The following is a 27,720-nucleotide window of genomic DNA, read 5'->3' as shown; positions in this document are numbered from 1 at the left end:
GTTCCCTGCGGAATACGACTTGATTTGTGTCCATGAACGCATTTATATTGAAAATCTTTTCAAGGTTCTGCCCCACGTTCTGGACTATCTCTTACTCAGCTCTAGATTCTAAAAAATCACAAGTTTGCCAAAAATAGCAATATTTTGTGTGTCCCATTTACCATCTTTTTATGCAATTTTCGTTTTAATCTTTAGTTGAGCATTTAAAAATCTGTTGAGAAGTTGGCTTGCTCTCGAGGATTTCCTGGGTGAGGCTAAAACACCGATGGCAATGTTTAATGAACGACAAACTGTGATTAGAAATCGGACAACAATTATGCAAAGTCCGCGAAAAGCGACAACCAAACGGCAATTAATTTAATGCGCCTCAATGAGCATTAGGGGGCGGGGCGAAATGACATCCGCAAATAGAAATAAAGCGAAGCGAAAGCCCAACAGTTCATCAGCAAAAAATAGTTGAATAGTTTCGAGCACACAAACTGTAACTGAAACCGATGGCAAATGGATAAACAAAAGTTTGCCATCTGCCAAATGGACGAGGAATTTCGAAATTAAAGCAAAACAATGCCCAAAGATTAACAACAGATACTAGCACACACACACACACACACACATACAATTTTCTATTTTACGAGGGATAGAAACGATAGTTTTTCGCTTTCTTATACCCTGTTCATTCCAATTAGCTGAGGCATGCCCAGACATACATGTGATAAATGGTCAGTTCTAAGAAACTCACATTTAGGCACTACAACTTGTTAGATCTTGTTGGGCTTAATTCATCACATGCACAAAAGACTTGGTAGAGTTTGCAAGTCGTTATAGGAAAACTTCCAGTCGGTTACTTATCTTTGGCTAACTTTTGCTGGTATTGTTTTGCTTTGTTTGCTTCCATGTGAAAGGCAGGGAAATAAAATGTACTACAAAACGTGGTCCAAGCACTGATGGCAACGGCGACGATGACCATGGCAATGCCGAGCAAATCGTCGGCGGCGTCAGCCACGATTACAACGCCAGCAAAAACAGCGACAAACAACAAAAGCAATCTAAGGAAGTGTATCAGTATGTGTGTGTGTGTGTGGGGGGGGGGGGGGGGGGGGGGGGGGGGGGTTATGTGTGTGTGAGTGTGTGCGACGGTTTGTTGCATTAACGGAATTGAACGTCATGTCGGAAGCGAGGAAATGTTTGTGCTGTTTCAACGGAATTGTTATAAATATGTTCTCTGATTTGGGTTTTCCCTGCACGCTGTGTATGTGTGTGTGTGTGTGCGGCCATGCTGCAACATGCTTACTTATAAGTTTGGACATAATGCCACATGCAGCAGAATTGGTATGCATGTAAAAGTAAATAAAAGCTAAATTATTTTCTATGATTTAGATTATATTATGAAGTATACAAGTTGGTGTTAAATATTAGAACGATACGAAAATATGTCTACATTAAGGAAAATGTGCTTAAAGCAACGCCTTTGAGTGTTAATTACATTATATAAAGATTTTTCCCAATAGCCCATAAGCAAACCTTACTTGCATTCTTGAAAATTGCATAGAAACGCGATTTTTAAATTGTTATGTTAACAACTTAAACAATTACATTTGTGAACATACAAAATTCGCATATGTATGTCTACTCTAATAATATATGTATGTGTATATATTTAGAATTTAAATAAAAAAATTTCTATATGTACTTAGCCAAAAATCCCTAACCACGTGCACGTTTATTTTATTGCCATTTATTAGTAAAAGCGAAACAAACATCGTTGAAAGAACAAAGAAAGTGGGTTGTTAAAAGCAGGAGAAAGAGAGTGCAATAAAATTGTTATATACGTACCTTCATAAATATCTGGTTACATACAAGCAAACCACAATTTTGCGCAGATTTTCGCTCTAAGCGAATTCCTTAAATTTGTTTAAATAGGATGTATTCTTTATTATATAATGTAAAGCTTTGGAAAATATGGGATGGCCTTGGGATAAATTCTCCTAACATGTTATTCAGGGCAAATTGTTATGTACATATATGTGGCAGCAGCCCGACCAGCATGTTATGCAAGCACCAAGTTAATAGACATTAAATGCGTAGCCGTTAAATTGCATATTCAAAGCGCTCGCTCCACAAGAAGTATGAGTAGTAGTATGAGTATCCGTACTCGATTACTCGTATCAGAGCCTGGTAACAGATGTTGTCTTGATTGCCAACTGTTTAGTACTGTTGGGAGTTGCAAGCGCTTCTTGCAACACTTGCCGCAGCGACAGCAACTTGAACTGCCGCCCACTTACACACACAGACACACAGACATGCTACACAACTATTCATTTACAGGCCAGCCAGGGCATTAATATGTCTGTGTGTTTGTACGTGTTTTGTTTGTTTGTTGGTGTAATAAGTGGGGGGCGGTGCAAATGGTTTTGAGGCGTGTTGCGTAAATGAATAAGCCCAGAGTCGAGCAGAGGCTAAGTCTTGCCCAGAGTTGGACGCGTGGCAGGCGAGTGCACTTGCCATGTGCGAGTGAATGCCAACAGAATGTTGAGTGTGCTCGCCATGCATGCGTATGAGTAACGTTAACCGTTATGCGGCTAAGAGGGGCGTGTGTGCGTGTGTGTGCCTGTGTGTGAGTGTGCGTTCTGTGGGTAGCATCAAGTGCACACTGTGCGGTATTCAAGTGTTTGATGTATTACAAAATATACGACACGCATCGCAACCACAGTTGCAATTACAATGCCAAGTGTTTTAGTACAGTGCGAAAGAGAGGGAGAGAGAGGGTGAGATAGAGAGAGGGAGAGCAAGTTTAAGTAATGTTTGCCTATCTCACTCACACGTTCTGTTTGTTGTTATTTAATAATGCAAACATGTGCGCGACCCGCTGTTGTCTTTTGTTTTATTACATTAATAAACATAAAATTGGCATATTGTTTGCATATGTGGGCCCCACATACAACACACACACACACGCACACGTGAGCACAAACACACATAGACATAGTCAATGGCTGCTCGACTTCCGCTCTGCCCGCTGCCCCCTATTGAATTGCCGTAAGTGGCCATTTATTTACATATTTGCGTTGAACCGCGTCGCGTTTGCCAAGTGCTCTTCAACCTTGCAGTGTGTTTGTTGTTGTTGTTGTTGTTGTTATTGCTGGCGTTTTATTGTTATTGTTTAGCCACAAGTTTGTATATTGTTGTTGTCACTGGCGCTTTGCGTCATTTTGTGCAATTTATGAGTTTATTGAGAGTTTGTGCAAAATCTCACTACTGTGGCTGCCACTAATTGGCGCCACTCCTTAGCTCTTCAAGAGTTTGTTTATTTAATGTTAGCAATTGTTTTATCTAGCTCTTCGTAGTTACTATTTAACTATTCGCCCTGCCAGTTGTTGCTGTTGCCGTGGCTTTAATTGCAGCTCAATTTGCATAAACTTGGCGCTGCGCGAATCTTGTTGTCCTGCCTCGGCAACAGCTCCTGTGGCTCTTTTAATGGACGACGTGCGCCTAATTAACGTAGAACAGCAATGGAAATGTCGCTGTTTCAGCTTCCCCAGCCTCCATCTCTCCCCTCTCTCTCTCTCTCTCTCTTTGTTCTCTCATTCCATTTGTTGTTGTGTTGTTTGCCATGTGTGCTAGTTTATGGCATTCTCTGTGCCTGTTTGCCTTAAGATAACATTTGCCATGGGAAGAGAGAGAGAGAGCGTGGCGCAGTTGTACAACGGTGCGTATGGTTAACTTTATTAGTGCAAATTATCTGACAGTGGAAAATGTTAAGATGTGCAGCGAATAAGCGCATTATATTCGCAACAGGAATGGGTGAATATATATGTATGTGTGTGTCTCTCTGCGTTGTCAACTTAATTCGCTTAATTTATGGACTGTTTATGCACTGTGCACCAGCTTTTCCAAAAAAAATATATATATATATCAAAATAAGAGATTATGCTGGTGCTTTATATGCCATGCAATCTACTTGCTTATTCAAACCGCAAACAACTTTTCTCATTCAACAAACGACTGTTATGATGAGCCAATGAGTAATTTGAATAACTCACTTAAATACATTCATTCATTCGTGCATTCATTTATTCAGAATAGTATGCAGACAAATGAAGTAGAATGGAACAAGCCAAAGAATTCCGAGTAACATTAAAAAATCATTTGCCAGCGACTCGACTCGTCCATTCGTCTTTCTACTTTTTCCTTTGCTTCAATTCCTTTTGGCACTTTGGCCAAAGTTCTTAATCAAAATAACTTAATGATTATATTTGCTTTCACCCGCTCTCAGTTTCTAATTCAGGTTTTTTTTTCATCTTTTTTCCTTTGCAGGATTGCAGCAGCTGCGGCAATTTGAGCTGCTCTTGAGGCGCCAGGCAACGCGCTGCGAATAATTGAATCATAAACGGACAGCGACAGACGAACAAATCGGAGCCATTGCGGGAAATGTTAACAAAGCCAAGCGAATAATTGTTGCAGGGCGCCAGGACGACGACGACGACAGGCAGAAGGCTGAGAAATGACAGCCGCGCTGCTTTAATTAAAGTTGCCGCGCGGAGGAGGCGCGTGGAGCCGAAGCTGCCAACCGGCCAACAGACAGCGACTAAAAAGAGAGCCAAAGCCAGAGCGAGAGAGAGGACGGGAAATCGAAACGCAATGTGGCTGATGCCGCGGACTGTGCACAACAGAACAAAGTGGACGAAATTGCTTTTGGAACTGAAGGAACGTTTACCGGACGGCCGCATATAAACAACGCGAGCAGACATTCATTTTGATTACATTTACCTTTTACACTGCGCCACAAGAACTGACACGCAACTGAGAAATTAGCCCAAAAACGAAATAAGAAAGAAAAAGCAACCAAGCAAAAACCAACTACCAAATATCAACGAGCCAAGTTGAGCTCGCGTCTGCAGCAGAGCTGAGCTGTTGAATTTTAACGCATGAAATAGCCGCAAACAAGGGGCACTAGTTGTTGTGGGCGTGGCCAGTGCAGCACTCAGCTTTGCATGCCTCAGGCATTGGAAGCAGGCATCGCCGCCATTGCCGCCCATCAACAGCTACACATGAGCACGCCGCTGTGACAAGACGAGCTCGAGCAGGCGTGGAGGCACATCGGGCACATTTTCGTTTCGTCAACTGCAAGCGGTAGCCAAGCGGAGTGTCAGCGTTAGGCCATCAACGCAACGTGGCAGTCCCGCAACGAAATTGGCTTCATCACCACCCCCCCACAAAAGCCCGGACAACGTTGGCCCACATCAGCAGCAGCAGCAGCTGCACAAGAAGAAGCAGCAGCAACAACAGCAGCTCCTCGTCATAGTCAGGCAGCAGTTGTCACTGCGGGGCAGAAAACGCATAAGCCATCCCCACAAGCAGCCCACATTCATCCCCCATAGTCCCCAATCTAGACCGTAACCAGCAGCAGCAGCCGCAGCGATCCGATGAATCTCCTTTGCTGTTGTTGTTGCAGTAACATGGCACCAAACCAGCGCGTCACACGCAAATGGGAACTGTTCGCCGGACGCAATAAATTCTACTGCGATGGATTGCTAATGTCCGCACCGCACACGGGTGTCTTCTACTTGACGTGCATCCTGATTACTGGCACCAGTGCCCTCTTCTTTGCCTTCGAGTGAGTATTAGATGCGCATTCCGTACTCTCGACAACCAGTTCCGAGTTTTAGTTGCCGTCAGTCGTTCGTCTATCTCTTTCTAGCACATTCTGTCCGTCCGCTTCTCATTTGCAACCGACTGCGGTTGCATTGTTTGCAAAATGAATACGTTGCTAATTAAGCACCGCCCGGCTGGCTTAGGATGCCGGACCAGCAGCCCTGACCCTGTCTACTCATGCTCTGGTCTGCTTGGTTTCCAATTACGCCCACATTAATGGTCACCGACTGTCGCCCCCGTCTGCTGCTATGTTGCAGGACGTATCCAATGGCATGTAATTATTGCTGTGCAACGTGGCGTATGCGTTATGCTTGGCCGGGCAAAGGATGTTCGGGCTTTAGAAAAGGATTAAACTTTGCAGCTTTTTCGGCTTTGGTTTGCTGTGGCTTATCTATCGGCCATCGAGGGATTGTGATTGTGGCTTAGTTTGCATTTGTCAATCTGTGGCACTTACCTAATCAAGATCAAACTTTTTCAACTGTTTGTCCCGGTTTTAGTTTGATTACAGCATATTTAATTATTATTTTGTGGGCTGAATTAAGATTTTGAATGGTATATTAATTATGGAATTGAACTGTTGGGAATGCCAACAATTTATTAACTTTATGTCGGATCGAGTGTTGTCTATATAATCAGCTCCGCTTTCGCAGGCGACTGAGGATTGTAGCACGTATAAACATGCACCTAGTTGCTAAATAAATATTAGTCACAATGTAAATAGAATATTATTGCTACCACAGTTGCGTTTAGCTTGATTCAACACACACACACACTTATTTACACATATATATTTAGTTATACACGGCGTATGCGTAATGCTTACACTGTGGTAGCCTGGCAAATAGTGTATACGTCACGTAGCGCAAATACAAATGCACATGAAATTGTATTGGCAAACGGCGCAGGGCCGAGGGGGGAGCACGCAGTTGGTTTCTGTTCACAAATGGGGAATGGTACATAATGATGCGATATCCAACAGTGCGCGATTAGAAAAAAATTATGCTCAACATTTTCCGCACGAATTCCTTTGAATAGCGTCAAGGAAATTGCATGTATGTGTAGGTGTAAACACACACACTCAAACACACATGTACAAAAAACACAAAGAAAAGAATTGGAGTACTCGGCTTGTTTCTATTGTTGTTATTGCCGCCTTAAACTTACAGTCCAAATTTATGCGCTGCCGAAAAACCAACGACGGCAACTGCAACTTCGTCGCGGCGACGGCACGGCACCATGTCTATACGCTTCCAGAGAGTATTTGAATTTTGTCACGAAATTGGATGTATTGGACATAAATCACAAAAGTTTTAGATCAATAGAGGAGTTTATGTACCCATGCGCGACTATCTAGGCTAGTCTCTTAGTTTAAAGATATGTTGCAGGCAATGCATATATATATGCATGTCAGAGTTGGTTTTATCATATGTATACCATAGGGACTATCGGATGAAACCAGACTGGGTTTTTGGGAACATCTTAAAATGAATTTATCCGAAACGAGCAAATTTATATCAACATAGGATTTATATCTCATAAATTTCTTTGGGAACTCAGGTGAGGTATTCCTCAGACAGAGCACAGCTGCCTAATGCAAGAGTATTTCGCCTTCGACAATCCGTTGGCTTTTTTTGGAACGGATTTTTATTTTCATTGCATGCCTGCCTTATATTAGCGCACAGTCGAGCTGGCAACGGCAACGGTGGCAACCTATGGGCATTACAATATCTTCTATGCTTTTAAGTGTTGCTGCAATTGTTGTTGTTGTTGAAATTTCTGTGGCAGAGTCTGTTCCCAGTGTTCCTGCCGCCTGCTGCCAGTCTGTGCACCTGCATATGCATCTGCCCGTGGGCTATGGCCAAATTGTATTCCGTTCAACGCGTTCGCAATGCAAATCGCTAAAAGGTAGCATACACAATGCAATGCAGGCTTCCTTTTTATGTGCCATTGTCAGCGATTTGCCAGCTGAATGCGAGGGAAAACATTTTCTGAATGCTTTCCCGTTGCGGATATGTGTTTGTGTGTGTGTGTGTGGGTGTGTCTATGTGTGCTTATGGAAGGTGTGAGGGGTGAGGAGGGTCGCTTCGCCATTGTCATGACAAATGTATTTAACTATTTTATTTTCGGTTAGTTTTGCTGACGGTCGTACATTCGACTGGCCCCAAAATGCAGCTGAAATTCAAAGCTAAGCTCTGGGGCTTGTCACACATTATTTTCATTATGCTCAGGTCCCTTGTGGCGCTGTCAGCGGCGCCCGTGTGTGTGTGTGAACTGCTATTCACAAATCGGTGGCACGCATGGACAGCATAATGTAGCGATGCTGGGCAGCAACATCATTGTTGCAAAGCGTTCCACAACAATTCCCGCTGGTTTACACATGCTTCGTGCCACAGTTGCCTTATTTTTGGCGCCCGGACGACGTTCAATGGAATTCCCTTGTTGCATATTTGTGCGGGCGAGCGGCATTTGGGGCATTGCCAAAACTCTCTCTGGAGTTATTTGTATGCATCTTTGAGCACAGCAGGCCGCCCCCTACCACAAAAATTGGCTGTGCCACTTTAAGACGAGGCCTTAATCGCGATATACAAGAAACTGCAGTCTAAAACTATGTCAATATTAACTCGAACATACTCTTGCATATATTCGTCTTATGGAGAAAGTGTTTCTCAATCCTAGAGAGCGTATTTATTATTGATTCCCATGACAACATGCCCATCAATCAGGCCGTGTCCCAGTCTTTCTGCATATTTCTCATACATTTTTTTGCCTTTACATCCTTAAGTCCTCGAGTTATATGTTAGTTATATTGCAATAAAAGGATTTGTCACAAACAAGGCTTGCCCTGCCTATGATATATATACCTCTGATAATGTTGGATCGTTTCAGCTCGTAGTCATAATCAAGAATATATGTTTACACCTCTTTCTGTTAAATGTATATAGCCGTTTGTTTATCAATAATAATTAACTGTCTCATGCATTCTCTTGTTTATAGCTGCCCCTTTCTGGCCGAACGCATCAATCCAGTTATACCCATTGTGGGAGCCGTTTTATACTTCTTCACGATGAGCTCGCTGCTGCGCACAACCTTCACGGATCCTGGCGTTATACCGCGCGCCTCCAATGATGAGGCCGCCTATATTGAAAAGCAAATTGGTGAGTACTACCCCCAGTCCTCGATTCCCTTGCGCTATGTGCTTATGTCCACGCAAAAAAGCGAATGTGGACAAGGTCGTTTTGCCTGTTGAATGGCTCATGACTTGCCACGCCCACAAACAAACAGACATACACACACACACACACACACACACGTGCATTTATTCATTTGTATATATTTGTTTTCACTTCATTAAGTTGGCGAGTGTGCGCGAGTGTGTGTGTGTGTGTTTGCGCCACATAAAAAGTAATGAGCGTGTCCTGACATAGAGAGCGGCAAAAAAAGAAAATATGCATGAAAATCATCAAAGCCAACGCTGTGCTGCCTTTACCCTAATGAGTCGATGTTGTGGTTGTTCTTGTTCTTGTTGCTGGAAAATATTTTAAAACGCGAAAACTTTTTGCTCTCTCTCGCCCTTTTTCATTTGCATGTCAACAACGACTTTGTCGCTGTCGCTGTCGCTGCTGATGCTGCATTTCCGACGCGGTCGCAACGCGCACATCCGGTTCCGCTTGCGCAGAAGTGCCAAACTCACTGAACAGTCCCACATACCGGCCGCCGCCCCGCACCAAGGAGGTGCTCGTCAAGGGCCAGACGGTTAAGCTGAAGTACTGCTTCACCTGCAAGATCTTCAGGCCGCCGCGCGCCTCGCACTGCAGCCTGTGCGATAATTGTGTGGATCGCTTCGATCATCACTGTCCCTGGGTAAGTACAAATTTCACCGTGTCTGCGTGTGTGCATCCTGACATTGCAACGCCAAGCCGCAAATGTGGGCCAACGAAGAAGAACTTTCACTTTTCGGCTGTGCCCACCCGCTGGCGGCGCTGACTTTAACCCAATTCCTGCCCCAACTGCTGAGGTTGCTGAGAAAATAATTTCCACAGCGCGTTCTTTGACTGGAATGCTGCTCTGCAAAGGCTGGCAGACCACAGCAGCTATGCCCAGCCCACTATTCACCCAAACAAATTCAAACAGTCGCCCCGTCGAGTACTACCCAATTTTACGGGGGCGAGTGTTTTTTTCTTCTCTATTTTTCACAAAATGCGAATTCCCCGCGTGCGCCTAAAAGATGCAACAAGATGTGGCGGGTGGTGGACCGAACAAACAAACTGCTACACACAAAGCACAAATGCACACACACATACACTTTTATACTCATACTTAAGTAGCCGCACTCTGTGTATGTGTGTGTGTGTGTGTGTAAGCGAGTGTGTTTAAGGGGCATGTTGCATTAAGTGTAACGCGCTTTTTCAGGCCACATTGGCGTCGTTGTTCTTATACCCTCTTAAATAAATAATTTGATGCCTATCTTCAAGGCATTTACGGCAGCTGCTTTGTTAGTTGTTTAATTAATCCGAGAATCTAATAGCTTTTAATATGACCAGACTGTTAATTGTGTGTATCCTTTCATTTCATCTTCACTTTGGCAAAAAGACTACTTTATCATGTCAAATGTTTAGCAACAAGATCTTCCAATAATGAATGAATAGCCAAACGAAAATTATTTAACGTCATTTTAAAGTGGCTGTTAACTTTGATGCTAGCTTTTAACTCAGTTAGTTGTCCTCCGGTTTTATGCCCAGCACAAAAAATCAAATTTAATTAAAAGTATGTGGAAAAGAAGTCTGTAAAGGTTTTCAATACGAATCGGCTTGTAACTGAAATTCTAATTATATTTCATATCATATTTTGCTATGAAGCGCACCTGAAACCAAATCTGTTGTCAAAAAAAAGCTTTTGAGGACTAAGCCCCAAAGCATAAATAAAACCCAACCATTGCATTTCTACCACATTTGGTAGCTGCCAATTTTGGGTAGTTTTCAAATTTAGCCCGAATCTTGTATATGAAAATATCTATAGCTTGCAATATTTTCAAGAACAGCGGGCGATTGCAAATGAAAATTTAATTGATTTCGATGAAAATTTAATATTACTTTTAAAAATGAAAAATATATGACTTACCACGGCTTAAATCCAAACCGGGGTTGAAGCATGTGGGAGACCAGCTTCATGAACCGAGCCTCAGGCAAGAATTTCGTGGAAAGCGTCGAGCACCGCTGTTGGAAACAAACATTGACAATTTTAATAAAACTTTAAGAAATTAAACAAATAGTTATTGAAATATATTTTATGCCAAAATGTAGGGTACCTGCAAGTCGATTCCCTTTGGATCTTACTGCATTCTGTCGCTGCTTTAGTTGGCACCACCCACAGCTGAAGAGTGGGTTTTGAATTTTTCATTTGCTGGCGCTGCGGCGAACGCGTTTCGCTCGTTCGGATGACCCGACACCGCCCAACCCAGCCCAGCCCACAGCAGCAGTTCGCCCCGCGCCGCGCGGTTGGCTTGATTATGAGCATGTTGGAACTGCTGTCAGCGCTGAAGGTCGCCTCGTGCCTGGTGCCATTTGGGCCTTAAAGCAGCGGGTGGTGTTGCTAAAAATTGAGGCATTTCTCGGTGGTGCACAGCGCGTAATTTCATTTTGGGCGCCAATTATATCGCATGGCCCATTACGGGCGTACGGCGTACGGCCCGGGTCTCTGAAAGGGCAATTAACCTTATTGTGTGAATGCGCATTATGCAGAATTTGAAAAGAGAAATTATCAATAAGAAAAATTTGTCTCTTTGCAGGTGGGAAATTGCGTTGGCAAGCGAAATTATCGGTTCTTTTATTTGTTTCTAGTCTCACTGGCATTTTTAGCCGTATTTATATTCTCGTGCTCTGTGACGCATTTAGTTTTATGTGAGTACATAATATACATATTATTTACCGATTAATCGATTTGCATATATATATCTATATATATACATAAAGTGATGAAAACGGAACCGGAGGTCTTCGTAGTTATAAAGAAGGCGCCCTTCACTGTGATTGTTGTGTTCATTTGTTTCTTCTCCATTTGGTCGGTGATTGGACTGGCCGGATTTCACACATATCTGACCACCAGCGATCAGACAACGAATGAGGATGTAAGTAATCCCAATACCCTTTATATTTAACGCTCACTGATTAACTGCTTCTTTCGCCTATAGCTCAAAGGCTCATTCTCCTCAAAGGGCGGGCCGCGCACTCAAAATCCCTATTCACGCGGCAACATTTGCCTCAACTGCTGCCACATTCTGTGCGGCCCCATGACACCCTCGCTGATTGACAGGTAAATTAATGTCTTGGCAATTTGCATCATTTGCTAAACACACCGATTTGCCCATCTGCAACACACACACACACACAGACGCGGCGTTGCCACGGACGAGTACATACAGCAGATGCATCATTCCAGTCCGCGCCATGCGCTAAGCGATGTCATCAGCGCCTCGCAAATGGTCACCACAGCGCAGCCCATGCTGGGCAATATGTCGGGCATTGCCGGTGCCGGCGGCGGTGTAAGCATTGGTGCTGTCGGGGCTGAGCTGAAGCCGCGCTTCTACGATGAGGTAAGAGGTTAAAGCTGCACAGCACTACGAGCACGTCCATAAACTCTCCATCCAAAACTAAATCTAAATCTAAAATCTAAATGTCTGGGCACCTGTGCTTGCTTATCAATTATCAATTATCAAATCTCAATCTCTCCTCTCTCTCTCGTACGATGAACTTCTGTGCACCTCATATTTGACGCTCTGTTCTTTCTACCTCTTCTTTTTTTGGTTTTTTGGTCAATATTCATTTTGGTAACAACTCGTTAAATATATATATATATCTATATATAAACACCAATATACAACAACAACAACTACAACTACAATCAACCACATCATCAATCACATAATCACACCGACAACAATCAGTCGAATCCCTCCTCTTCGACGTTGGAGAGCAATGGGGTAGCCGCCGCATCTGGTGGTGTTGGCGTCAACGGCCATGGACATGGCCACGGGAATGGCTTTGATCGTCCGCCCAGCTACGATATGCTCCAAAACGGTAAGTCCAAGTCGCGCAGGCAGCAGCATCAACGCTGCTCGCTCCAGACACTGCTGCCCGCCAGCGCACAGCACCAGTTTAAAGCCAACAAACACAAACAACTCAAACACCAAACACACAACCATCAAAACCAACAACACCCACACCCACACCCACACCAACAACAACCACATCAGAAGCAACAGCTTTTGGCCGCCGAACTGCAGCTACATCTGCAGCAGGAGGCACTCGCCAGCGGATTGGCCACGCCATCCTCTGTGCAGCGCTCGCCGGCCTCCTCCTCCTACCGGCTGAATCTGAAGCGTTCGCTGCATCTGCCGCTGACGCCGTCGTACGATGCACGCAACTCGCCGCTGCCCCTGTTGCATCATCATGTTCACGCTCAGCAGACGACGGCCATTGGCAGCGTCTCGGCGGCAGCCAGCGGTGGCGGCGGCGGCGGCGGCGGCGCCGGCTCTTCATCGTCGACGACAACGGCGCCCACCTCCGCCTCGTTGGCAACGGCGCCGGCGCTGGCACCACGACGACCCTCGACACTGCAGTTACAGGCCAGCGCCGCAATCTCGGCGAGCAACAGCACGGTGACCATGATACAGACATCGGCGCCGCAGCCGCCGGCGCCCAGCGACTACAAGTACTTCTCCCCGCAGCGCGTTAGCAATTATCCGTTTCCGAAGCAGGCGCGCAGCATGCGCCGCCAGTCCACGCAGTCGGTGGACTCGCAGAAGGTGAACATTGCCGGCTATCATCCGCTGCCGATGCGTACGCGCTACAAGCACCAGGAGGTGATGTTCGAACTGAAGTCACCGACCAATCGGCTGACCATTCGTGAGTGCGACTTTGGCGGTGGCGGCGAACCCTGCGACGACGATCAGTCGATCAAGGACAGCCAGATCTTTCGTGTTAGTAAACGAAATCTTTATATGAATCATCGATCGCCATGGAAGGAGCGCGATCGCTACTCGAACCTGTACGAGTACTCGTTCAACATTGATCTCAATTCGATTATCGAGGATGCCGCGGGCAGCGACTCGTCCTAGTACGCAGCTCCTCGCCTCACCTCCCAAGCAAACACTGCCGCTGGCTGTGACCGCCAACTGGTTGCAGTCGCCACTGACTACATTGATTGGTTGTTAAACGCTGTACGCTCTAAGGGATGTCCCCGTGCTGGGCTCTTGGCAGTATGCCTCCGATTCCTACTGCTGCCAGGCTCCGGCTAGGTATGCTGTTCGGGCAAAAGCGATCGAGTATAGTTAGACCGTAACGCACGGATTTGCAAAAAGAAAATACAAAAAAAAAAATTGAAAAAAAAAAAAGAAAAAAACAAAGTTTTTCAAAACGAAAAATTTGCTATATAGTCTGATGACATGCATATACGTATAATATATGTGTATAACTTTTTTGGTTAATACCCAACACTGGCTTTGGCAATTTCACAATTGGCTTCCGTGACGCGCTTTTTCTAGGGTATTTAGTTTACGGTAGTGCTAGTTGGAATTGAATTTTTATTTTGCACGCGTAGTTGCAGCTCAGATGTCGCGTTTCTGTTTTTCTAAAATTTTGGACCCCCAGCAACCAAGCCCTGCCCCCCGCCCTGGTAGAACCCGACCCAGACCTAAACACGCTGAAAAAAAAAATAGAAAACGAATAGAATATAAAAAAAAAAAACTTGGTTCATACAAACTTTTGCGTTTATGTAGCACCTATATATCATAGGCGAGCCACGCTGCCGCACCGCATTCGCACCCGCAACAGCGGAGCGCCAGTGTGGCCATATATTTTCAGTTGTCGCAGCAATTAACACAGACACACACACTGACACACACACTGACACACACACAGACAGACAGACACACAGACACACTTAAATGTTGAAAGTCCATATCCCGACGCCGCCACCTCCAATAGTAAATAAATTATACCAAAACCAAAACGAAAAACTATTTAAGAGCAATGCATTTTAAAGACACTTGCATGTTGAACTCGGTTCGTAGTCGATTGAGATTTTTATTTATTAAATATACTATATACAGATATATTTATATATATCGAAAAAGAGAAAGCCCTCGAATTGTGGCAGTCACTTGTGCAATTTAGTTGATATTTATTTGTTAAGGTTTCAACTAAATGAAGTCGAAGAAAACGCAATTAACAACTTAGCAAACAATTTATAATAAAAATAGCCAAACAACTGCCATTTATTGAGAAAACCACGTTCTGTTCAAAATGTATGTTCAGTTGTATTAACAACGAAAACAAAATAAATATATGAAAGCAATTTGGAAAATCAATTAGAATTTGATATGTGTAGTGTTGTATAACAATTTTAATAGATCTGTAATTTTAAAAGCAATTAACAAAACTCTAGTCGAAACCAACTAAAGGATGCATTAATGCCAAGTGCATGCATGCATTATATTGGATAATTATTAGGTTTAACAAATTGCCAAGTGACTGCAAATATGTCATTAAAACATATATGTTAAAACTGAGAGACAAATATTTATACATCAAATAGTTATAAATGTTGAAGAGAGAGAGAGAGAGCGCGCCAACTCTGGCCTATAGGTCGAAACAGCATGGAATTACGTAGATTCGAGCTGCTTTTGTTTATGGCCAGCGGGTTGCTCGGATTTTAAGTGAACAAAATTCAATAGAACAATAAGTCAGCTTACTGTAAAACGGACGGCGCACTAGCAGCCCGTGCCCAGTCTTAAAGGCTATTAATGTTACGCATTAACAATATATTATATATATTATATATACATAAATGAGTTCCTTTTAGCAATGGAAGAGTTATAAAAATGTATACATATGTATGTTGAAAATGTTCAGATCATGCGTGTTGAATAACACATATAGTATATATATACATATATACTTGCGTATGTGCTAATGTATGTTATAATAAACTGCTGATACACATACACACACTCTCACACACACACGCATACATAGAAACATAAATATATAGTTATACTTAAATGTTGGGCAATAAAATGTACTCTAGCGTATCTATGAAAACAATTGAAATGTTAAGGAATTACAAACACACAGCCACAGACACACACACACATACACCCATATACAAACAACTACTATCTATGTATACACTTAGCGGTGAGATAAACTTTGTGTGCGCACTGTGCAAACTTCATAGCAAATGTTTTCAACGTCAGGCAGAAGGCTTGGAATCAAAATCAGCCACAATAATAATAAAATCTAAGGCGTGAATGTGGCTAAACAAATGTTTGTTAATGAATTGGTTTTCCCCTTAAACCAGCCTTTTACCTTACAAAGCGAATTACAAAGAGAATCTGACGAGTTCACAGCATTTATTTAAGAAGACCAAACAGAAGGCCTTTGTAAAACCTTTAAAAGTTTCCGAAGCTGATTGCTTTGCCATAGTCGCATATTTATCCCACGGAAGATACAAAAGCGATAGAAGAGCAAACCTACAAATTTCATTTAACTGGATGCAAGTTTATATTTATGTGAGAAGAATGTTGCGATCAAGTGTTAAGATCAAGTATACGCACACACACACACACGTACACGTACACGTACACTTACACACAAACCAACACTCAGTCACACAGCGTGGCAAACTGTAATGCACAGTGGCTAATCCACACGGGGACGCCATTTTGTAAAGTTGTTCGCGCTTCTTCTTCCTTCCACTTCGCTGCCAATCGCCGCCATGTTTGAGTTTCCATTTAGCGTGATATCATTTCGCATGAATTCAAATTGCCGGCGCGCCGTACACAAGCAGACGCACTTTCCTTATTCTATTAAACCCGAGTACCCGAAATACCGAACAATAGATTGCAAATACATGATTTTCTCTTGGTTATGCACATACACACACCCATACACTAATGCCAAACTCTTTTTTTATGTCTTTCAATACAACTTGTGACTCAACGGGAAAAAAAAAAACAAAACAAAAATCGAACTTTAAAACTTTTTGTGTCTTGATATTTATCAACTCAAAAACAAATAACAAATTGCAAACAAATCAAAATTGCAACTAAAACTAAATGCAATTGAGTGAAAGCTTTCGAGGGCCGCTTAAAACTAGAGTAAAACATAAATGCCTCATGCTATATGCCTCAATTGGGTGAGTTGCCTCCACAACACAAAAGTAATAAATAAAAAAACAAACAAAAAAAATAAAATACAAAACCCTTTTTCTGTTGTACTTATGTAATGGTAAAAACTAAAATTCAATTAACAACGCTTACGACATTTATTTCAAAAGCAAAGATTTTGCTAAGTGTATTTCGGATCTTTGCCTCTTTTTCTTTTTGTGTAGCGCAATTAGCTAAAGATACTTGTAAACAAAAAGCGTTCGAATACCCTGTACAAAATATATCATTTTCAAGCTGTCTTTTTGTTGCTTAGCCTTTTCTTCTTTTACCAAAAGCCCCAATTCACAAGAATTGTTTATGATTTGGTTTAAAAACAAAACAAAACAAAACGAAACAAACCAAAACAATACAACACCAACAACATTGCGCATATCGTAAAGACAGATCTCTACACAGAACTCGACTCCCAGCGATTTTTCATGTTACATTCTTTAGCAATCAATTTTTCATTTTATATGTGTGCATTTTAAATATTGGCATATTGAAATTTCTATAAATAATTGTTGAAGCATGTTTTGGAATTGTTTCATCTAATACAATTGGCACCGCATACAAAATTCATATCGGTTACAAAAACAAAAAACAATACCAAAAAAATATACAATATAAACACAAATCATAGCTCATCAATTAATACCCTATCATTGTTGCCATTGGCTATTTATTGATTTAAGCGATTATCAAATTGAATTATGTATTCCTAATTATGTTAATACCCAGGTGGCCGACAAGGATTCAGCTTTGCCGGGCTCATCATATAATTTAATTTGTTTGAGTTGTTTTGTGCATTGGTTATAAACTGTTTAATTTTTAATTCGCCGCCTTTTCAGCATTTACAATTGTTTGCATATTTAAATAGTTTGTAAAACCACCACCACAAAAAAAAAGAAAAAAAACGAACCACAAACCACGCCCACAGTGTACACTAGCGAAAACTATTCCAAAAATTACAATACGAATTTTTAATTAGTTGTCGAATTTGCTGTAATGAGAGTTTTAACATTTTAAATGTTTCACATTAATTATGTATGCAATTTATATACCATATATAAAAAAAAACGAAAGAAAAAAGGGAAACAAGAATAATTTTGCACTAATCGTGCGCCCACGCGCAACGTTTCAATATCTCGTTCGCAGGTAATTCCAATAGTCTAGCCCAGCTCGTTGACAACGAGATACCTTTGGCCCAGATGGACATGCCAGCCTACACACAGCCGACGGCCACACAGACGCGTCAGTTCCGGCACCACAAGCAGCGACAGCTGTCCAATGGCGCCTCAGCAGTCGCTGATTTGGCCTATGAGAATCAACTGGCCGCAGCCGGCAGCGAGGATGAGCTGGACAATGCGGATGTCGTTGTGGTCGGCGGCACGGAGGTTGTTGCTGCGGTGGCTGCCATTGCGGCCTCCAGCAAGGCGCGTGAGATGCGCAACCGCAATCGCAGCGGCAGCTACAGCAATCTGTTCGACGTCGACTTTGACGCTGCGCTGGTCAACTCGCCCCTGGGCGACAACCACAAGGCCTCGGCGGGCGCTGCTCTACTGGCAGCTGCCATGAGCGGGGACCAGCATGCGCTGGCCAAGTCCGTGTCACAGACAGAGAACATGTATAGCAATGTGCCCCAAGTGGCGGTCTCGCCGTCCACAGATGCTGCTCTGCACGTTTATTCAAACATCATCGACGAACAAGCTCAGCAGCAGCAGCAGCAACAACAACAGCAGCAACAGCACAGTGAACAGCTCCAGGCGACCGCTGTGCTATCCTCGACGCTGCTCAGTGACGATCTCGATCTGGACGATCCAGTGAGCGCTTCGTTTGTGGGCGGCGGTGGCGTCCACGGCCATGGGCATGGCCAGCGCATGTCAGCGGGCGATGGCGCCGAGCAGGCCAAGTCCGCGGACAGGCTGCGCATGCTACACGACACAACAATGATTGACACTGCGCTCGATCTGGACAGCCTGGACGGCTCGAGCATGGGCAACAGCTCGCAGTCGTGCTTGGTGAAGACAGCCAAGGCGACAGCCAATTCCAATGGCGTGGCCATTGTGTAAACTCAGCTGTGGTCATTAGACGGCGTATACCCTGTAAATAGCCAAGTAATTGTAATTGTGCTTCAGCTTTTAATTAGGCATTATCCAAGGCGATCTGGCAGCGGGGGAGAGTATTATTTAGCCTAATACTTTGGTCGGTTCTTGTGTTTTTTTGTAATTTGTTTAACTTTAGGTTTGTTGTGCGCACACTTTAAATATCAACCTATCAAGAAGCAACTAAAATATTACCTTAAGGCGTTACGCATTCATAAATATATAAATAAACAGTTAATGAAATAAACAATTAAAGCAAACAAGTACATTAACATATACAAAACAAAAGAAAACAAAAAATGGTGAACAATGTTAACAATTCAAATGCATTAAAAATGAATGAATAAATCCATACTATATTATTAACTGAAACTGTTTATACACAACACACGCGCATTCATGTAAAGCAAACGTATATGTATATACATATAGACATACATATATATATATATATATATATATATACATACGTTGTATATGGTTAGTTATAGCATATATAATTTTTGTATATTTAAGTTTTTACAAATGTCAACGACGAGCGTATTTTCCGTTCTTCAGAGTTTATTACGATTTTCTGTAATAGCAAACAAATAAAAGAAAAAAGAAAAACAAATACAAACGGAAAATTCCATGCAATATCTTTGTATGTAAATCATGTTAAAAATAAATATAACTAATATTAATAAACAAACAAATTAAGTACACCACAAGAAATGTTAACAGCATGCGGCGAGACAAAGAACAGTGTAACGTATTTAATGATTATTTACATAATATATAATATACTATACCATGTATTTCAAATCAAGAGTATGTGCGTGGTGTACAATGTTATCTGAACATATAAATCGAGGTAAAGAATATGACAACATGTTAAAAGAAGAGTATGTTATGCAAAACTAACGAACTACAATTATACAAAGAATACAATTTATAAATAGAAAACATGAAAATTCCTTGAGTTTCTATCGGGTATTCGGGCGAAAGTTTTGGAGATTACCAAAATTGATTGAAAGAATAACAAAATGAATGGATTCCACATCTAGAGAAAAAGCCGCAAAGTAAATAACTTATTTAGGCTGATTCTCCAATTTCTTGATGACTTCTTCATATACTTATAAACAAACTGCAGAGAAGGTCTATTCCCAGTTCTAGCTCAGAATTGCAATTTGTTTTTCACAGTGAACCTTAACCTAAAGCAAGCCAGCTGCCAAAATAACAACAAAGCTACAGTTTATATAAAAAACATAGTTGTGTTAAGCTTATTATACACCTTTGATCCCAACGATTGCCTATTTGCTGCGAAATATTGTAGATTGGAACAAAATTCGACCCGGATTTTGTACAAGTAAACATATACTGCTTGCAATATATAACAAAAAAAATTATTTCATTAAAATTAACAAAATTCATGACAAACCAAACAGGCGTGCAGCCGGTTCGAACCGCGAACCGAACCAGCCAACATTTTTTTTTTTGGGCATGAAGCCGTGCTTTCTACATATTTAATTTTTAGATTTTATTATTAAAAAATTAGAAGACATAGTACATGGTTATCATTGATCGGTTGATACATAAACAAATATGCATATGCCTTAAATGGTATAAAGTGTGCAGTTTCCGCATGAAGACATTCTCAAGTACATTACAAAAATATTTGTACATTTGCTGTCTTTTCATAAATTAATAATTAATGTATCTGCAGCATTGGAAAATGAATTATATATGTTTAATTGTTATACCAGTCAATTCTCAAAAAAAAAGAAAACAAACTGAACTTGAATTTAGGATGACATTGCAGGATTTCTTTCATTTATCTTCGAAGCACAACAATTTTCCGGACAAATATTTACATAAATATTAAGATTCGATATTCGGTTAGAGACTGTCGAACATATGTGTTTCGATTGTGAATTAACATAACTAAAATATTCACTACATTATTCGGATTTAAATCAGCAAATCATGTATGCTGGCTTACAATTTTGAGAAAATTAATGGTAAACTTTAAAACATAATCAAGTTACCAATAAAGTGCATGGAGCTTGAGCAGTTTAGCAAGGATTAGCATAAGATTAGAGATAAGCCCTTGCATTCCCTACGACCGTGAAACACAAGTGTTATTATTACAATTAAATAAAAAGGCAAAACACTCGCTTAAATTAAACACTCCTTCTCCCTCCGTATGTATATCTGTGTCACTGTGTGCATGGCAGCAGTTGCAGTTGCAGTAACCTATCGTCGGTAACGGCCCAAATACGCCTTGCAATTGGGGCACGTGTGATGCACATCCATGCAGTCGTCAATGCAACAAGGTATCAAGCAGCAGCCCAGCCAGCAACTGTATTAAAAAAGGGTGCTCAGTTAGAAACGGTCAGCCATATATTAGTGAATTCCATTCGCACTTACCCAAGCAATGCAATTACAAAACCGGACAAATAGGCAATCATGCCCGGCTCCGTGCGCGTCGTCGACTCAATCTCTGCATGACACGAGGGGCATATCATGTGCGTCGAGGTGCGACCAATGGGTACCACAGTGGTCAATATGTTTGTCCCAACAGTTGCTGGCGCTGCAACTGGCGTATATGGACCCACTGGCTTCACCCCGCCAACTGCCTCCAGATATGACGGCGGTGCCGATGGCGGCGGAACGTATGTGAATGGTGGCGCATTGCCCGTAGATTTGCTCATGTTGTTTAGCGCTAAATAGTTCTAAAAATGCACGTGATTAAAAGAGCTACAAAAACAACAAATCAATTAGCAATTTACAATAAACAATTAACAACCTGCGAAATCCCCAAGCTGACTAGATATTAACTAAAAATAGTATAACCCATGTCGATGATTCATGCCGCGGGCCAGAGAGAATATTTATGGGCCGCATTTCAAAATTATGTACACGAAATATCAACAGAGAGCAAAGCAAGGCAATATTTTGTGCTCAAAGCTCACAGCTCGATAAATTGGCATAGTTTCAGCCTGTTCAAAGAGCAGGCATAGACGAACGATGGATATGCTCTAGATTCGTAAAGCAATTGAAGCTAAGTATTTTATTTTAAAAATGCAACTGATTGAAACTTGTCATGTAAGCCTTGAAAGTATAAGGGTACATAACGCACCATTATGTTCTAATTGAACGCTTTTCATTGGGCTTTAAGCAATTCATGTGACAATTTTAATTGAAATTTCCATTGACGACACACAATGTTAATAATATATATCTATATACATGCAACTCTATATACACGGCCATATGATGTGTTTGTCAATTTGTTTGCTTTGCTGACACGCGGCTACATCAATTAGCCACATCGTCAAGTACTTGCTGCGCTGATAAGAAACGCAAACTTGCCCACAATTCAGTAAAAAAAAACATATTGCATATTGATAATTACGTGTATGTGCCTGGCCTGTGGGTCATCAATATAAGCGCCAAAATCTGATGGGAAGTTGACAACAAAAGCAACCACATTCAACAGTTCCATTGCCAAACAGAGCTGCGGGAATGCAGCTTTCCCCAGCCCAAACAGGGGCAGCAGACTGGCAAGTGGGCGCTCAGAAACCGAATAGCAAGCGACCGCAACCGGAAGTATTGTGATCTGGGGCTTAGCAGAATCAAATCAACTGGGCGCGCACGAGCAAAATGGAAATTCCATTAACTGGTTGAGGATTAAAGGGTATTTAAGCAATCAGCGCAGCCCGGGCAAGTACAAAATAAGCCCACATTATCAGCTCCAAAGCTTATTCAATTCATTAGAATGTGCTAATGTCATTGGGCGAAGACGCAATTTCGCAATTTGAGTTTTGTTAGGCTTGACTTTGCTTTGTTTATTCTTTTGTTATTGACTCTAAATTAACCCATAATTACGACAAAGGCCAGCCAATATAATTCTATTTATAGCAGAAGTTTCTAACAAGCATTTATTGCCCTCATTTCGCAACTGTGACGTCATTAATAAACCAGCCAGTGTTGCTTAACAATAACTTAATCGGTTTAAAATTTCAGCTGTTTCCGGCTGAACGCTGAAAATAGCCACATTTAGCTAGAAACTAGCCAAGTTAAAAACACTGCATAAATCAAGTAGACGAATAAACGCACACATACAAACACTTTTACATCAAAATAACAATTGAAGCTCTTTAAAACTGCCTGCGTCATCCTAGAATAGTTTAAGTCAGCGAAATAATCCTTTAGTTTTCCAAATGATGCACACAATTACACATGGCGTGCAATTGTGCAATAACAGTTATACATGTATGTATGTATATATGTTAGTTTGTGTGTATATAGCCATGGAAATAACTAATTCTCTAGTCCCATGATGAGGGCTACACGCAAATTAGGTAAAAAGAAGCATTACAAGCAAAGCTTTTGAGCTCCCTTCAAGTTATAAATGTATATAAATCATGACAGGCATAAATCTATCTAAATATTTCATTTAAGAAACAACAGAAATGTCAGACATTGGAGGGCAGAGTAAAGCGCTTGAACTAAACAGATGTTGCGACTGCCTCGAAGATGACGTAGTCGGGCTATAATCGGAGAGTATAGCAAGAGTATACGTATGTATATGAATATAGGTGTGTTTATGCTGCTGTGCAGCAAACATATTTTTAGCAATACATAGGCAAACAGGTGTATATATCAGAAATATCTAGATATGATGTAATTTTGGAAGCTATCTATGCTTATATTGTTATGTACATACGTTTAGTTAAAGCCTCAAGTAAACTTGTAGCGAATTTCACTTTTTGCTGTGAAAAGTCAAAATTATATACATGTGCATGTGTATGTACATATACCAGCATCAAGCGTTGCGAATGTGTTGGTAACGCTGCCACTTTTATTACGAGACGAAAATTAAAAACGAAATCATAATAAATAAACGAACAGTTCCCTCAATAAAACGGTACCGAAATAGAAAATAAAACACACACTCTACGTTACGCGTATCTATAGAATCCAGCACATGAAAAAAGTTCTACACAAGTATTTGTTTAAACATACGCACATACAAATACCATACACATGCATGTAAATAGGCATATGTATATTATATAGGAATATTCACACAATTCATTTTGCAGTGGCGGAAAGTTATTGAACACTCGCGACCTTCATAACGAGACTACTTGCCCTCATTACAATGGTTGCATATATACATTTTTTAGTTTACGCAAATTTTCGTTAGGTTTACCTTAATAATTTATTAAAACGAGCAAACTTTCGCACAACACGACAACGGCAGCACGCTAACTAGTGATGCAAAATATGCGCACACCTATCGAAAAATTGAACTATCGATATATAAAGTTGAGGGCTGGCACAGCAGCGATATATTGGCGGTAATTTGTGGTCCATATTTATAAAAAGTAATATATTCATTTTTATATACATAAGCCGCATTGCTTTCTATTTATTAGTGGGTAGATGGGAGAATTAACTGCATTCTTTTAACTGCAGATGTCAATACAGAAAAAAGAAATGTCTCGCATCCGATAACACACAAGTTTTGATACTGTGGCAATCCTGACCATATGTTTTTGTTATTGCAATTTTTCTGGGCTTGGAACAAATGCTTTTGTCGCGTCCATGTCATGTAAACACACGCCCGATATTAAAGAGCTGCTGCCGGTGCGCCAGTATCGCTGCGAGCACTGCAGCGATCAGGTATTTGGCAATCAAAGTCACTATTACCTGCATCTACGGCGTCGACACAAGCTGACAGCAATAAAGAACGATATGGCCATATCAGCGTATCACTGTCCAGTGGAGAAATGCATTTATCATGCTCAGTGTAAGGGCGGCCGCGGCTTTGCGAATCTCCGATTCCTGCGGCAACACTACCAGAAAACCCACATGGCCAAGGAGTTCAAATGCAACGAATGTAACGAAACATTTTTACTTGCGCGACATTTAGAGAAGCATCAGTGCTGCTCTGTTTACCCATGTCCCGCATGCGAGCTCACATACTCAAGCAAGGCGAGCCTCCAGACCCACATGCGTCGCAAGAACCACCTGGACACATCCAACAGCAGTGATGTGGCCAAGGAAGCACCATCCTTGTCCTCGAAATTAGCAATACCTTCTTTGAAGTCATGGAAAAAGTTGCAGAAAAACTTGTCTAATGAGGAACATCAATCCGCAAGCACAGCGGAAACGCTTACTGATAATACCATAAATCTACCCGCCATGGAACATGTGCCCGCAATGGACTCGCCTATGCAACCATCATATTATTGCTTGCCGGAAATTGAGGTTCCCTATGCCCTACAAACCTCAACACAGACTGAGGATAGCGTCGACATGGACGTTGCTATACAAACAGCAATAGATGTGGCTCTGAAGGAGCGCGCCAATGCCGCGAATGAGTTGTCCATGCCGAATTTTACAGTTGAGGAGGTTGAGCTACTTTTGCGCGACATGGAAACTCAGACCGACGATGTGGACCTTGATGGGATCGACATGAATAATGAAGTGCTGGTGCCCCTGATACGCAACATACAAACCCAAACGCTCGACAATAGGCAGCATCAAGGCACAATGACGGAGCTTGACCTGGAGACGGAGACAGAGGTGCAACAGCAGGGAGTAAATGCAACAAGTGAAAGCTATGCCGCTTACCAGCAACAGGAAACGATGTTTGGGCCACAAAACTCCGCGCACATGCACACCCAGACTTGCGATGAGCTGTTCGAGGAGCTCGGCCTGTCGCATATACAAACCCAAACGCATTGGCCCGATGGCCTGTACAATACGCAGCACACCCAAACTTGCGATGAAATAATGCTGGACGAGTTGTTGGAGAACTTTCAGTCTACTTGCACGCAAACCAGGTGGCTGGATTGGCAGGAAACCAACGGAGCTGCCGACTGAGCACTCTAATAAAATACAGATTTCTAATATATGAATCTTAACAGACTTTACCTGGTTTATGGTTCTCTTTCAGACTTATTTCACATTAATCATATACAAAATAATAGTTTTCCAGTCTTTTACATCTATTTTTGTGCAAGTATGTCATCTGTTATTGGTTTAGGTTGTTTTTAGCTTGTCCTTGCCAGTTCTGGTCAACAGCAGTTCTGAGCATTGGAAGAAGCAGTAGCTGCAAAAGCTAAGTGCCAAATAGTTGCCTACTCCACTTAAGTAGGCGCCGCGCATCAGAAATCCGCCGATTTCCTGTCCGGCTATGAAGTACACATTGGAAAAGGCGGCGGGTATAAAGAGCTGTGTGGCCAGCAGGGCATGCAAACGTTGCGCGCCGGCGGAGCCAAAGTGCTGAAGCGACCATCTTTGAAAGGCGGGCTTTGACACGAATGTCTTGTAGATCTTCTCCGCTGCCAGGCACACAAAATTGAGCACACTCCAGATAAGCACATAGGTGTAGCAGCCATGCCAAATGAACACAAATGCAAAGGTAAGCGCAGTTGCGCAGAGCTTGGCTGCTGCGGACGACTTTCTGCCGCACAGTTCAGCGTAAATGTGTTTAAAGAGGAACTCGTAGAGGCCCTCGTCAAAATACTTCCACATGTCGGAGTAGAAGTGAATGCGTCCGATGCAGCGTGGTCGCTTTGGTGCCGCTATGCCGTCGTGCTCGGCAAACGCAATGCCAAGTCCATACGTGATCACGTAGAATATAAAAAAGAACTGACCCATGAAATAGCCTGCAGCATGCTGCCAGAAAACCGAATCCATCATGGCCACAGCACGCACATCCCGCGTCATGTAGTGTATGTAGAAGTAGTGCAGGGCCCACTGCATCATCAGCCACCAGAAGACGACACGCAGGAGGGCCACCAAAAATCTCCAACACTGCTGTGCGGATGACACATCTCCAGCCGTGGACTGTTGATTGAAACGCTCATAGCTAATGAACGGTCCATAGGTGAGGCAGGGAAAGTACATGGTGTAGGCCAGGTAGTCAGGAATATTGCCAGTGCCCGTAAACGAGTAGCTGCAGCCGCGCAATAAGCTCCAGGAGAGGGTGACTATCACAACGGCATACTCTGCATAGCCCACCGTGCCCAGCCACCATTGGCTGTTCTTGGCCACGTTGATGACCACAATCCAGGCAGCGGTCAGCAGCCAGGTCAGAAGCTTTGACCGTCCCAGTTGCGCCACAAGATAATAGCTGAACAGCAGAGTGGCAAACATTGCCAGCGATGTCCAGTGCATGTTAAGACCGATCGCCAGTGTGCAGACTGCAATATGTCCATGTCGACGCAGGTTGGGCCACTTGCAGCGCGAGATGCCACTCACGACCGCATGCAACAGGTAGTAGGGCCAGAATTTTGCAATGAAATCAGCAAAGTACTCCAATTCGTCATTGCTATCGTCGCGCACCCGAACCACATCAGGGCGTTGCAGCAGGCTCCAGCCCTCGGCGAACTGAAACTCCGACGTGTTTAGGATGCGATCTCGCAGCGCATAGATCTTATATAGTCCAATAACAATATAAACGATATAAACACTAAAGTAGACAAGGATCTCGTATCGGTTTAATAAGCCGGCAGTCATTGCGGTATCGATAACAGAGCACAAGTATCGATAGCGATGGGAGTGTGTCGTGTTCAAATCTTAAATTGTACTCATGGTGAAATTGCGACTTCGGTTTAGTCAAAAGCCGTTTGGGTAATAAGGGCTACCGGCTGGGTGGGTATGGTCAATCTATAAGATAGATTATGTGAACAATTTTAATGACAAATGTAACTTATTGCTAGTTAAAATTCTACAGGGATTCAATCGCAAGATGAAAAC

General features: G+C 42.3%; 4 protein-coding genes across 10 annotated transcripts in view; 2 read left to right on the top strand and 2 right to left on the bottom strand.

Moving 5' to 3' along the window:
• The window catches only part of LOC115771254 (palmitoyltransferase app), a 53,104-nt gene extending 33,866 nt beyond the window's left edge, over window positions 1-19,238 (top strand). For 4 of the 6 annotated variants that reach the window (XM_030716861.1, XM_030716860.1, XM_030716862.1 and 1 more), the window contains 8 exons: window positions 4,315-5,614; window positions 8,647-8,807; window positions 9,329-9,513; window positions 11,438-11,549; window positions 11,622-11,776; window positions 11,840-11,961; window positions 12,040-12,241; window positions 12,593-16,647. In XM_030716861.1, the coding sequence (XP_030572721.1) occupies window positions 5,424-5,614; window positions 8,647-8,807; window positions 9,329-9,513; window positions 11,438-11,549; window positions 11,622-11,776; window positions 11,840-11,961; window positions 12,040-12,241; window positions 12,593-13,765 (2,301 nt within the window). In that variant the 5' untranslated portion in view covers window positions 4,315-5,423 and the 3' untranslated portion in view covers window positions 13,766-16,647. Of the gene's footprint in view, window positions 1-4,314; window positions 5,615-8,646; window positions 8,808-9,328; window positions 9,514-11,437; window positions 11,550-11,621; window positions 11,777-11,839; window positions 11,962-12,039; window positions 12,242-12,592; window positions 16,648-18,013 lie in introns of those variants that run through there. The other 2 variants (XM_030716864.1, XM_030716865.1) reach the window with 2 other exon arrangements.
• A 1,428-nt stretch (window positions 19,239-20,666) lies between these two features.
• On the bottom strand, window positions 20,667-24,246 carry LOC115771021 (cell death-inducing p53-target protein 1). 2 transcript variants are annotated; one of them, XM_030716541.1, is made up of 3 exons: window positions 24,161-24,246; window positions 21,370-21,699; window positions 20,667-21,301 (listed from the first exon to the last, which is right to left on the bottom strand). In XM_030716541.1, exons 2-3 carry the CDS (start codon window positions 21,651-21,653, stop codon window positions 21,196-21,198), a joined length of 390 nt encoding a protein of 129 aa, XP_030572401.1. In that variant the 5' UTR covers window positions 21,654-21,699; window positions 24,161-24,246; the 3' UTR covers window positions 20,667-21,195. The 2 variants fall into 2 exon arrangements, with proteins under 2 accessions (XP_030572401.1, XP_030572402.1); XM_030716542.1 differs by having other exon boundaries at window positions 21,370-21,674; window positions 24,161-24,222.
• Window positions 24,247-24,447: 201 nt separating this feature from the next.
• On the top strand, window positions 24,448-25,875 carry LOC115771018. Its single transcript, XM_030716539.1, has one exon. The coding sequence runs from the start codon at window positions 24,556-24,558 to the stop codon at window positions 25,837-25,839; it is 1,284 nt and encodes a 427-aa protein (XP_030572399.1). The 5' UTR covers window positions 24,448-24,555; the 3' UTR covers window positions 25,840-25,875.
• LOC115771017 (protein-cysteine N-palmitoyltransferase Rasp) lies at window positions 25,786-27,501 on the bottom strand. The gene is made up of 2 exons (XM_030716538.1): window positions 25,891-27,501; window positions 25,786-25,835 (listed from the first exon to the last, which is right to left on the bottom strand). The coding sequence occupies exon 1, from the start codon at window positions 27,478-27,480 to the stop codon at window positions 25,999-26,001; it is 1,482 nt and encodes a 493-aa protein (XP_030572398.1). The 5' UTR covers window positions 27,481-27,501; the 3' UTR covers window positions 25,786-25,835; window positions 25,891-25,998.
• Window positions 27,502-27,720: the final 219 nt, after the last annotated feature.

The sequence above is a fragment of the Drosophila novamexicana genome, unplaced genomic scaffold (genome assembly GCF_003285875.2).
Source record: "Drosophila novamexicana strain 15010-1031.04,08,12 unplaced genomic scaffold, DnovRS2.1 tig00000024-arrow-pilon, whole genome shotgun sequence".
NCBI classification, from domain to species: Eukaryota; Metazoa; Arthropoda; class Insecta; order Diptera; family Drosophilidae; genus Drosophila; species Drosophila novamexicana.
Note: the sequence above shows the minus strand (reverse complement) of the source record. Positions and strands in the feature narration are given on the sequence as shown.

Coding starts and splice junctions, on each gene's coding strand:
- LOC115771017 (XM_030716538.1), bottom strand. CDS start 27,480: ATGACTGCCGGCTTATTAAACCGATACGAGATCCTTGTCTACTTTAGT.
- LOC115771021 (XM_030716541.1), bottom strand. CDS start 21,653: ATGAGCAAATCTACGGGCAATGCGCCACCATTCACATACGTTCCGCCG. Junction 21,302..21,369: donor TTTGTAATTGCATTGCTTGG/GTAAGTGCGAAT, acceptor TTTTTAATACAG/TTGCTGGCTGGGCTGCTGCT.
- LOC115771018 (XM_030716539.1), top strand. CDS start 24,556: ATGTCATGTAAACACACGCCCGATATTAAAGAGCTGCTGCCGGTGCGC.